The 12153-nt window shown below is 53.3% G+C and overlaps 1 protein-coding gene across 2 annotated transcripts in view; it reads left to right on the top strand.

Moving 5' to 3' along the window:
• Positions 1-11569, top strand: part of ZNF407 (zinc finger protein 407) — a 440363-nt gene extending 428794 nt beyond the window's left edge. Inside the window, exons 9-10 of one of the 2 annotated variants that reach the window (XR_009345860.1) lie at positions 2439-2623; positions 11442-11569. Coding sequence is in view for 1 of the 2 variants with exons in the window: in XM_059139578.1 (XP_058995561.1) it covers positions 2439-2455 (17 nt within the window). In the remaining variant the exon portion in view is untranslated. Of the gene's footprint in view, positions 1-2438; positions 2644-11441 lie in introns of those variants that run through there. The other variant, XM_059139578.1, reaches the window with a different exon arrangement.
• The last annotated feature ends 584 nt before the right edge of the window (positions 11570-12153 follow it).

Genomic DNA, 12153 nt, shown 5'->3' with positions numbered 1-12153 from the left:
GTTTTCCGGTGAAAATATATCTTCCCGATCATTCCTCCCGTTAGCTGCGGCTCGTGGCCCTCGGCTCAGATGCTAATTCCTAGCGGTGCTCCGTCCTGTACGGCTAACCTTTCTGCCCGAGTCCGGGCTGTCGACACCGACATGCTGCAGTTTACCGTTCGTGATTTATTTAGGATAAATATGTCTCAGGTGGCATTTAATCCTTCATAAAACCAGTGTAGCCTGCAGTGTCAAACCAGCAATCACGTTGTATGCACAATGAAAAGAGCAGGCCTTTGCATAAAAAAGCTGTACAGAAGGTGTTCCGGGGCTCGGAAGGATTGCAGAGGATTCAGTAAGCGAGCGTATCCTGTAATTACCTGTAGCGCGGGGTTCGCGCTCCCTCTCTCTGCTCTCTCATTACCCAAGTCCCGGGATGTACGGGAGTCAGAGAAGCACATACACACCCGCGTGCCACAGAATAGTGAGGCGTGGCCGATGCCGTGACCCGGGCGCACTTCCTGCAGCGGGGAGTGTCTGCCAAGAAGACCAAGGCAAGCTTCTAACCTCCCTCGGGGTTTTAGCTAGAGAAAATAGTCATGCTTTAGGAAAGCAAAAAACAGAGCGAAGTAGTTACTACCTGGAGACTGTCATCCAGAAAGGCCATCTTTGTCCGAAGCGGTAGCGGATTCAACGACAGACGGAGCCTCAGGGACGTCCGGCCTGCAGGGGACCCACTGCCCTGCCCACGTCGACATGGAGGGATCATTCAAGGTCCACCTTCTGCGCCCGAAGCTTGCCGGGCAGGGTGGAGAGTTAGACTTTAAGCACCGCCTGTCATTGTCACCAAATGTGGTGACCGAAGCGGGCACCCCTCTGGGATGCTTCCACAGCCCCTGGACAGTTGTAACGATGGGAGGGCAGGCAGGAGGATGCCCTGAGACCTCTCCCCCGCAGCATGCGAGCAAGGCAGCCCGCCTCCCGCGAGGGGTGCCGAGGACGGCCTTTCTGCCAAGAACCAAGGGAATGAGCTACGGTCACATCCGTGGGCTGTGGCCAGTTCCAGACGTCTGCTCAGGCCAGAAACACGGACCCGGAGCCCTAGAGGACAGACGGTGACGGGTCTCTGCTCGACCCCCTAATACATGACAGCAGAGACCCTGTGGAGGCCCGAGGCCCACGGCCTGGGAGCCCGGCGCCCAGCACAGTATTCGAATCTCTGCGCTCCATCAAACCTTTTGTTTCCCCAGGCAGAGAGGGAGAATCCCGGCTCCTGGGGAAGACCCTCGGGACCAGCTCGGGAGCCCAGCCCAGAGCCGGGTCTAGGACGGGAACTAGGACACCGGAAAGGTGGTCTGCGCAGCCAAGCGAGAAAGGAGCTGCAAGTTGTCCCTTCTTTCGCTGCCGAACATCCGCCCGTGATTTCACAAGCGCACAGCTCACTTCAGCAGCTCCTCCTGGCCCGTCCTGTTGAACGAGCACAGTCCGCTTTCCACTCCTCCAGGGCGAGATCATTTTACATGAAGAAAAAAGTTAGCTCAGATGGCAGTTATACGTTTCGGAAGCACCTTCTAATCAGGGATTGGTGATTCATTATTAGCTTCGGCAGGCGATCCATCTGACATGTAAGGGGAAAAAATTAGCAGCTGTCACTGCGTGATGAGTTAATTTCCTGATAGGCCTGACACTGAAAAGCCATTTGGAGACGTGGCAGTGGCTGACTACAAAACCTGGCGCTGCTTCATAATTGGAGATAAAGAGCGAGCGGAGGAGCAGGCCGGGGGAGGGGCCCCAGGGCCACAAGTGGGGGCCGCTGGCGCTGTGTGTGCCCCCCCACCCCGGGGCATTGCCGTGTCCAGGGCCGGTGCCCCCCGCTCTCACCCCAGCCTGTCGTCGTGTACCCGTGTCCCCCTGTGAGGTGGGAGGGTGACACGGGTGCCTGACATCTCCACAGAAGGGCAAGAGCTGATGTTCTCCTCCTGATTGTCCCCTTGGCAATTTTCATCATTGGAGCTCAGGCTTTCCATCGTGGGATAATGTTTTGTCACCGCAAGAAGTAACCCCATGAAACAAGTGTTGTGGGAACTCGGTCGGGGAGGGTGGGACAGCCAGGGGGGCTCGCCGTTCTCGAACCTCCCTCCGGCCCCGCTCTCGAACTGCTCCCTCCTCGCACGGGGTCCCTTCGCAGCCCGCGCTGAACGCAGCACAGAACTGCAGTGTCCGGTCGCTGGGCGCTCGAGCTGAGTGTGCAAAGCCAACACGTCTTATGGGAAGGACTTCTGTGACCTTCGTGGCCGAGGGGTCCGTGGTGGGGTTCTAGAGCTGGGGCCCGGGTGTTGGCACCTGCACCCTTGTGCTGTTTTCGGAAGAGCAGATTCACAGCATCATGAAGACAGCTGAAGTGCCCCCAGAAGCCGGAGGTAAGCGATGTCATCCCTGCTGCCTGTCTTTGTCTCCAGGTCTGTCCCAGAAATGAAGCAGAGACCTCTCGAACCTTCGCCTTGAGAAATAAGCATGAGATAGAGAACCTCGTTTCTCCGAAACTCCTGGGGCCCTCAGCCCGGGGCAGGATTAAGCTTTCTCTTCTCTCCATGGGACCAAGTGTGTGAGGTCCTACAGGCCTAGCCTCAGTGGAATCACCTAGGTAAGCACATGTCACCAAGGCCCATTACCAGATTCTGATGAATCCATTCTAGATCTCTCCAGCAATCGCTTGCCTGTTACTCCATGGTCCTGCATTTTCAATACCTTTTAATAAATCCTTTTTAAATGAGCTAATTCCATACTTTGGGGGTATATATCCAGTGGAATATTACACAGCCATCAAAAATGAAATCTTGCCATTTACATTGATTTGGATGGAACTGGAGGGTATTATGCTGAACAAAATAAGTTGGTCAGAGAAAGACAATTTTATGATTTCACTCATATGTGGAATTTAAGAAAGAAAACGGAGGATCATAGGAGAAGAGAGGGAGACAAACCATAAGAGACTCTTAACTCCAGGGAACAAACCGAGGGCTGGAGGGGAGGTGGGTGTGGGGGTCGGGGTGACTGGGGGATGGGTATTAAAGAGGACCTGTGACGAATGAACGCTGGGCGTCACAAGCAACTGATGAATCACTGGCCTCTACCTCTGAAACTAATAATATGTTACATGTTAATTAATTGAATTTAAATTTTAAAAAATAGAATGACCAAACTCGGGCCTGGCTCCCAGCCCCATGGAAAGTTGACTTGTAGCCGCGGCAAGCAGGGCTGGTCTGCTCTGTCGTCACCGTTGTCTGCGCTCTCCGGGACACCTCACATCACCCTTCTGGTCACTTCGTAAGCAGAGGGATAAAAACCAATGCAGAGTAAAGTTTTGAGTTTCAGTTTCCAAACTGCATTTGCATCTAGAGACAAGGACTGCACCAGCCGGCTGGGCAGCGTTGGTTGGGAAGGGGTCCCTCCGCAGGAAGGCCTGCTGTCCCCCAGGGCCTCAGCAGATCTTCACTGCCATCCTGCTGGGATTGGAATGGGGCCAAAGTCTATAAGGAGATGCCACAGCCCCGGCTCAGCCCCGACTGCCACCTTAGCCCCACGTTAAGGGCAAGCGGGTATTTTAACTGCAGAACCACTATATGCGGCCCATCACAGGACATGGCTTCCCAGCCCATAACCCAGACCCAAACTGTGACTCACTCAACAAGCCACAGCCTCTCCCCAACATGTAGAAGGTTCCACGGAGTGGGGTGTGGGGTCTGGCCACAGCACGAGGGACACTCCCTGGGTCGGGGGGCAGCGACCCCAACCCTGTACGTGACTTCTGGACAGGTTTGAAAGTGGAAGGTCCTCCGCTGTGGGCTGTAGGTGCACCCTTCCTGACCTCTGGCCCTCGCAGAGTCTGGCCAGCCTGTCCTCCAGCTCCACATGGCGAACAGAGCTCCGGGGCAGAGCTGGGAACACAGGAGGCAGGCTGTCCCTCCGAAGGAACGGGTAGACACAGGAGTTCTCGGCTCTTCGTCAGCTGCTGCTTCCGTCCTGGCTCTCCGTCCTGGTAGCCGTCATCTCCACAAAACTCCTTGGCAGCAGTGGAACTACGGATGCTTCTCACACATTCTCTTACTGGTTGACTCGGCTCCACACACCCTTCTCTGCTTATTTCCACCTTTTGCCAGAACGTTTCTTGACAAGAAGGGTCTTGAGACCAAATCCCACAAGAGGCACCGAGTCAGGTTCGCACACCATCCTGTCGTGCTTGTGGAGGGGACTTCCAGGATTTTATCAACAGTAGACGGCAGAGGGGACTTTCTCTTCCTGTTAATCGTCAGTGATCGAAAGGAAACCGCGCATAGCGCTGGGCGAGGTATCTTTTCTTCTACTGAAATGAGTATTCTGTTTGCGTGTTCCTGATGTCTCTCTGGCCCCGAGGCCAGTGCTACTGATCCCACCCGTGATTCCTTCCTTGACATTCAGTGAGAAGAAATCCCAGTGTTCTCGTTGGTCATGGATGATCATGACCTTTCCTGGAGAGAGCTCTGTGACCCCAGCGGGAAATGCTGCATGGGGGCCACGTGAGCTGCAGACCTCAAGCTTCCTTGTCCGCACAGCTGCATCCCCGATGCCTCCCCAGGTGAAGTCCGCTGGACACTAGAGAGAAGCACCAAGAGGCAAGAAATCGTCCCATGATTGATGAGGCCAAACTGTTCACAGTCGGCCACACCGCAGTACGTCTGAAGTTGGGAGGCGTCAGTTGTGTCATAGATCCAACCATGCATCTCAGCGGAGCAAGTGTTGGGGAGAGAAGCCCCAGGATCCCTTGGAAGCAACCATAGGTGTCCAGGAATCCCCAGGGGCAGAGTTTCCAGTCACCGGTATGGTGTCCATGGCGCTGACATGCCAGACGGCGGGGCGGGGGGGGGGGTGTCACACCGAGTCTTCCTCATTATAAGGGACGCGAGTGGTCCCACAGTGTGATCGTGATACGGGAAGGGCCCGGCTCCAGGATGGGCGCTGTTTGACTGGGTGTATGGGGCGACCACTGGAACATGGTGGGTGGAGGCCAGGGATGCTGCCCGATGCCCTACGATGCCTGTGACTTGTTTGCCAGGTCCTGTCACTCAGCAAGCCCCTGGGAAGACAGGAGGCCCTTGCGGACCTCGCAGCGTCCCCTGCCGGCTTCAGACCCCGGGGGGCAGGAAGTGGGAACATGTGCTCGTCAGCCCGGGGAGCAGGGAAGCTGCATGTCAGGGCACCCCGGGGGATGGACGGCTGCCCCTGTCCCAGCGAATCGAGCGCGTTCCGTGTGCGTGTGAGGACAGGCACTAGCGTCACTCCTGCAGGCGATGGAGCGAGGAAGAGGGCGTGGGCAGGCCCTTCTGCACCTGAGAGGTGAGCACAAGCCAGCAACGAACGAAGGATCAAAGGACCAAGCGCTTCAGCTCTGCCGGGAGGAAGGGAAGCACGAATCATGGCGCCTGGCCCCCAGCCCATGGGGCCTGGGCTCCGCAGCCAGGTTCAGGTCTCAGGGTCTAGGACAGCCCAGGGGCTCAGACCACAGACACGTGTCCCATGGAAGCCCAAGCAGACTGCCACGAGGACAGAAGTCACTCAGCACTGTTCAGTCCGCTTTGACATAGTAGCCAACATGGCGGCAAAAAGCCAAGGGGACCCCAGCCCTGTGCAGCCGCTGCCCGGGGGCCTGTCCAGTGACTTCAAGGTGATGGGCTCTGCGCCAGGCTCTCCACTTCCATTACCTCGCTCAGAATCCCCCCCAAACCCTGACACAGACCCCGGACAGGGGAAGGACCGGGCCCCACAATGCACAGCAGAGGCCCCTGCGCTGTGTCACCAGCTCCCAACTGTGCGCCCGTGGACACCGCAGCCCTTCAGACAGCCGGGGGGCTCGAGCACGTTCATGCACGGCCCCCGCAGGGCTGACGGGCCATGATGCCCCCTCTGTGCCAAGGGCCTCCCTGACATGGTCTGTCAGGGTCGGGGGACACTGGTTGGTGGTGGGGCCCATGCACACTGTCCCCCTGCCCACCTGGGCTGAGGCCTTCAGAGGGACGGGCAGGTACCGGGAGGGAAACAGGAGGAGGACCCCCTCACCCCTGCTCTGCAGCCGGCCGGTCCGGGGGCCTCCCGACCTCCCCACGCCACCCAGGCAGCGACAGGCAGCAGGGTGCCCTGCCCCCTGGTTCCCACGGGCGCTGCCCAGCCGCCAGCATCTGTCGTGCGCTCCGTTGGGCAGTCGGGTCGGTCCCGAGGGGAGGCAATGGGGTCGGACACCTTCCACCCCTTCCGCGGGCCGCTCCGGGGCACCTACGGTTCTGGGAGCCAGGCTGGCGCAGCTTCCCTGCTCTCGGAGCCAGGAGGACGCCCAGCCGGCGCTGTCTTTCTGTCGGGAAATCTGCCACCGCGTGTCCTGTCCTGTCACTGGAGCGTCAGCGGGCTCGAGTCTCTCGGCAGATGGCGCGGCGGCAGCTTTCAGGAGCTGTGAGATCCAGATGCCAGCCCCAGGCTGGTCTCCTCCGGCAGGGACAGCTGGGCCTGGGCTCCGACACGCCTCTCCTTCCTTCGTCTCTCTGCCTATGAAGCTGCGTCCGTTCACTGATGCGTTCCAGGGTTTTCCCTCCTGATGCCTTCGGGCTTCCGTGCCCGGAGCCTTCCCTGAGCCTCCGAAGGGGATGAGCCTCCCCTGCCTGCTGCCCGAGTGCCCCGCGCAGGAGCAGGATGCCAGGGTGGTCAAGGGCAAGGCCTCCTGCAGGCTCCTGCACAAGCACCTGGATGGGGAGTTGGGGTACCGGCCTCCCCTGCCGCCCTCCCCCGCCCCCAGCCAGGAGGTGGATGAGCACTGGTGTCTGTGCCATCAGCTCCCCGAAGGCTGGGCTTTGCTCAAACTGTCTTCGCGGGGACAGTCACCTGCTTGCAGGCTCAGCCGCTGTGGCCTGGGAACGTGGAAGGGCACGCCCGGCAGGTCTTAAGTTTGACCAGGTGCACGGGTGCTGGTGTGTGAGAGGAGGTGACCTAGGGTCACCCCGAAGCCCTGGGCACACACCCCTTCCCGCCACCGGGCTGACTTGGCTTCCGTCTTCCACACGATGCAGAGAGCGGGTGAGACAGAGCCAGTCCTAAGCCAACCTGAGAAGTCCTAGGGGCACCAACACTCCGCAGGATGAAGACGCTTGTGGGAAAGTGGGGAGGCTCCTGGCTTCTCCTCAGCCTGTGTTCTTCCAGTGGCTCACACACCCCTTGATAAAAAGCAAGAAATGAACTCACACCCAACATATGTATGAGTAAATGTGACATAATATATATTTTCTATATACACATTGCACTGAAAACGTAACACAAACATGAAAACGGAGCTTTCCAAGTAACGTGGATAAAACAAACCGTGTTTTATTGTGTGCCTGATCCAAAAGGCTGTCCACTATCGTTATATATTAGAACAGTATTCATCTTCTCAAAAAGCAGATGTAGATGGATATCTGAGAGTCTTGCTGGACACGCGTGGCCCTCTGGCGAGACCTAGTGTGACAGCGTCAGCTGCTTCCATAGTGCACGGTAAGAGGAGAAAGGAGTCCCCCGGGGGCTACTTCGGGGGACCCTCTCCAATGCACGTTTTTCAGTCCATTTAGTGGGGTTAGCTTGGTAGAAACCACTCATTGTCATCTGTAGGTCCACCTAGCCAGGCTCACGCGCCCTGCCCTGTGGCCCCCACTCGGCCCTCAGCAAGCCTGTGACTGTGGCTGCTTCACAAACTGGTCCCCATCCATGTCCATGAGGTCTCTTCTGAATTTTTAATAAAACACATAGAAATAGAAGTTCTAGCATTTTCTTTCTAGACACAGCGGCTCACCTGCACCCCACCCACCCCACCAAAGCCCCCCGACGTCCAGCAATCCCCTCTGCTCTTGCCACTCCCTGACTTTCAGGAGGTTTCAGACCAGAGCTGAGGCAGTTTTGCTGGACACTCACGGTCAGGAGAGAACTGGGCTTAGCGGCCTGAAGTTGGCTTCACCGGCTCCGGCAGTACAAGAGGGAGGGTTCCATGAGGGCACAAGACAGTCTGGGTTTTGTGGCTTCCAATGTGCTTGCTCCCCTGACCTGGGCACGTCCCCGATACCCATTCAATACCCATCAACACCTTCTCCGCAGCGCGTGAGGATGGAACCCAGACCTGGATGCATTCCCACCCCCAACCCACAAAAAACAGAGCCAAAGAACTGAAAGGTATAATCCCACAAAGAGAGAGTAAGAGAAGCCACAAGAGCTCATATGAAAATAAGTTGCGGGGAAGGTGAAAGGGGAGTGGTACTGGCGGAGCAAACCGGAGAGACTGGAGCCTCCCTCAGTGCCAGCAGGGAAGGTCCCAGCCAGCAGCATGCTGACTCGCATCCCAGAGCCCTGAGAAGTGGACGCAGCTGTCCTCCAGACAGTGCAGATGGCAGGGCTGGGCCCAAATAGGTCCCCCTCCACTTGACCTCTGTAGCCAGACAGGTACCCTCCCCCACTTCCTCATCCAGAGGACAACTGGAAGTTTATTCTCTTCTGGAGAAATCCAGCCAGAAACGCTCTGAGCTGGGGACCCAGCAAAGAGTGGGAGAGGCCACACATCAAATAGGATTAGGAGAAATTCTACATATCAAATGACATTCACTTCCAGTCTCTCTCCTGCTGGGCTCCAGTACAAGGGAAGCCAAATATGCGACCTGCTGGTCGAAGACCAGAGGGTTCTTTTCTGGAGAAACTGAACTGTCCTATGAGGAGACCTCCACAGACAGATACTCAAGGACTTCCTGGTGAAAGGGCTGACTGCCGTCAGGTCACTTTGAAGTGAAGGCCAACTGCCAAAGACCCCGCAGAGAACTTTCAGTCAGCCTTAAGGCCTCATTCAAATATGGACATAAGGCCAGGGACTAACATGAATAATAAAGATAAAGAATAAAGAGGAGAAATAAAAAGAAAGAAACATACTTAAAAAGAAAAATTTTTAAACTGCACTTACATAATAAGAAAACATATGTTTCCATGAAATAATAAGGTGTTTCTATATTTTTTAAAAAATAACCATAAGAGAACAAGAAAATATCTTTAGGGAATTATAAATAAAATAGATGTCATTTTTAAAAAATTCCATCTTTGGAAGACAAAGTGAAGAAAGCCCTCAGAAAGTAGGACCAAAAGACAAAGAAGTTCAATTAGGTGATACAACAAATCAGGAAGTTAAAATATCCAGTGCAAGAGATCCAGAACCAACTAAAGAAGGTTTAGAAAGGCAAAATAGGGAAAACAGAAAGAAGGACACGATCAAAGAATTAATTCAAGAAGATTTACCAGCCTGAGATCAGGGTTTCCAGCTAGAAAGGACCCATTAAGTTCCCGGCATAATGAATGAAAGAGACATATACTGGGCTTGTCAACATGAAATTTCAGAACCCTAGAATATGCGAAATCAAAAACTTTCACGGAGGTATCCTAAGGAGATCACACAAAGGAAATCAGAATGACATCAGGCTTCTGAAAAACAATTCTGGGTATGAGACGTCAAAAAATTCCTCAAAATACAAAGAGAAATTGTACAGTCAAAGAAGAATTCTATATCCAGCTAAACTATCAGTCAGACATATGGGTAAAATGAGGACAGTATCCGACATGCAGTCTCTCCAAAGCTTTGCCTCCGCTGTACCCTTTCTTCATGAAGCAATTGAAAGATACGTTCTTCCGGAAGAGAGCATAGTTTTGAGACTTGGGAACAAAAGATCAACATAGGGGCAACAAGGGATATTTTCAGGGTAGAGCTCATTGGAGCAGATAAAGGGAGGGCTCTAAGCAAAAAGGAATGGAACTGATAGAAGGCTTGATGCATTCATTTGTATGGAAAACGTGTTTAAAAATTTGGATCATTTGGAAAGAATAAGTGACAGCATCTAAAGCAATCTAAGGTGATAAAAACAGTGAGGTAATATTAATTCTAGAAGAAGCTAACAAATGTGCCAGAAAGAAAATCAAGTCACTTGGCTCCACAGTGAACAGTGTTTCCACAGTCATCGTATTCATGCTGAAATGACTTTAATAAAAATTGTACTATAATTAAGCAGCCAGGATGGAGAGAAAGGGGTAGTTAAGATGAGCATACTAAATCCTCTGTCCTAACAAGAGATTAGTAAACAGCATCTTAAAATGACACCTAATTTGAGTGTCAACAAATTGCAACAACCATTTATTGCCTAGATGGCAAACTAGCACAGGCTTCGGACTCTGTCCTCATGGTCCCCCACCACCCCCTCCACCACGGGGAAGCATAAGAGAAAAGGGAAGGAGGCGATAGCAAGAGTGTGTTGCTCTGGCTGTTTTGAGCTGGGTGTTTGGGTGGAGAGAGAGCTGTGCCCAGGGTCCTGGGGCACAGGCAGCCACCACCACTATGGGAGGAAAACTTAGAGAAAAGCACCTGAAATTGGATTTTGCTCTGCAAAAGCCTCTGACATCTTGCTGCAGAATCCTGGGGCAACATCCCGGATTCTCGGTGCTGGAGCCTTAGGGACAGAGCCGAAGCCAACAGCAGCCTTGTGATGTGAAAGAGCAGCCAGACTTGAGGAACTGGCAGCTTCGAGCTTCTAGGGCTGCTTCTACATTTGGTGTTTGAACAGCTGCCGTTATCTGAACATTTAAAAATAAATAAATAATATGCTTAAGGATTTAGGAAGTGAATAATTCTGTGTTTGGGGGGGGGGTGGTGGTGGTGGTGATACTTCCGTCTATCCAAGAAGCCAAGCAACTTGAATTGATTCCCATTTGACTTGACGGGTTTGGCTGGCAAGTTGGCTCTACGCCATGCCCCCGTCTGGCCCTCTGCCCTGCTGAACGAGCCCAGAGATGCCTGACAGCATCGGGAAATTGCCAAATCACTGGCCATGGTGCAGGATGTCCAAACAAAGACGGTTTTTCAGTCCATAGTCCGTGGAATGAAAGTACTTCATGTCCCCAGTCTCTGATGCACACTTGGAAATACTAACACCCCACCTCCCTCCCCAGCTTTTGGAAAGTGACGGAGTCGGTTGCTTCAAATGGACTGATGGTAATTCCTACCAATTAGCCATATAATAATCATCTTGGCCATGTTTAGTTATCAGAGCAAGAGACTAAATTACATACTGCTGCATACCAAATAACTTTTATAATATATATTTAAATAGTCAGAAACAGCCAGAAGCCACCAGTAGACTCTTTTACATCACAAGTGGTTTTGTGACACGCTCTGCCATCTTGAGTCTGTTTGCAGGGCTCAATTTTAGGGTGTGTAAAAAAGGGAGAAGACGGGAAAAATACATATGGTGGAATGATTCATCACCAAGAGAGGAGAATGGCATGGAATGACAGCAGTCAGCTGCCCTCAAGGAGCAAGGCGGTGTTAAGCTTCTGTCTTAAGTTCTAAACATTTTTGGCCTCTAAATTTGTTGTTTTGTGTTTGTCAGTTGGCGGTGGAGGGGTCTTCCAACCCAAAGAAAACCCAGGTTGGGTGTCAACTGACTTCATGTGTGGGCCATCACTGAATTTTGTTCAACCACTGTTGGCTGCCCTGTTTCCCCTGGGGGCTCCCTGGGATGCTGATTTGGCTCCTGAGGCAAGTGGTCTTAGAGGTCATAGTCTCCTTCTCTAAATGCAACGTGCTCATGCTAACTCAGCAGCAGGCACACCTGAGAGAGTCTGAGATGATGGTCTCACTGATGGCAGGAAGGAAGGGGTGCTGATGGTCCCAACAGCAGTGGGCGACCCTCTTTTTTCCTGGCATCGTGCTTCAGAGGAAGGGATTGCTCCTGGAATGAAGTCTGTGGTCTCTCTTCCAACTGCTGACTCATGTCTGCCCCAGTGTTGTAGAGGGAGTCTTTGGAAAGCCTACAAGAATGGGTGATTTGCTTCTTTTTTTTTTTTTTTTTTTTTCTTAGCTCCTCTAGCCCAAGGAACTGTCTGCTCTGCCAAGCCAAACTTTCCAAACTTGGGTGGGCTCCCCAAGGCATACCCTGTGTTGCTGAGGGAAGGAAGCGGGCAGTAGGGCAAGTTAGTAATGCTTATTCTCCTTAGATCTAAAGCCAAGTCCTCCAATCAGTTTATTAGCAATAAAGCTGTCACATCTTTGGCATCTTAGTTCTCAACTTGGAAGGGGAAGAAAAGGCAATATTTTTTTAC

The sequence above is a fragment of the Mustela lutreola genome, chromosome 11, assembly GCF_030435805.1.
Source record: "Mustela lutreola isolate mMusLut2 chromosome 11, mMusLut2.pri, whole genome shotgun sequence".
NCBI classification, from domain to species: domain Eukaryota; kingdom Metazoa; phylum Chordata; class Mammalia; order Carnivora; family Mustelidae; genus Mustela; species Mustela lutreola.
The sequence above is the reverse complement of the archived record's forward strand: the minus strand, read 5'-3'. Positions and strand labels throughout refer to the sequence as shown.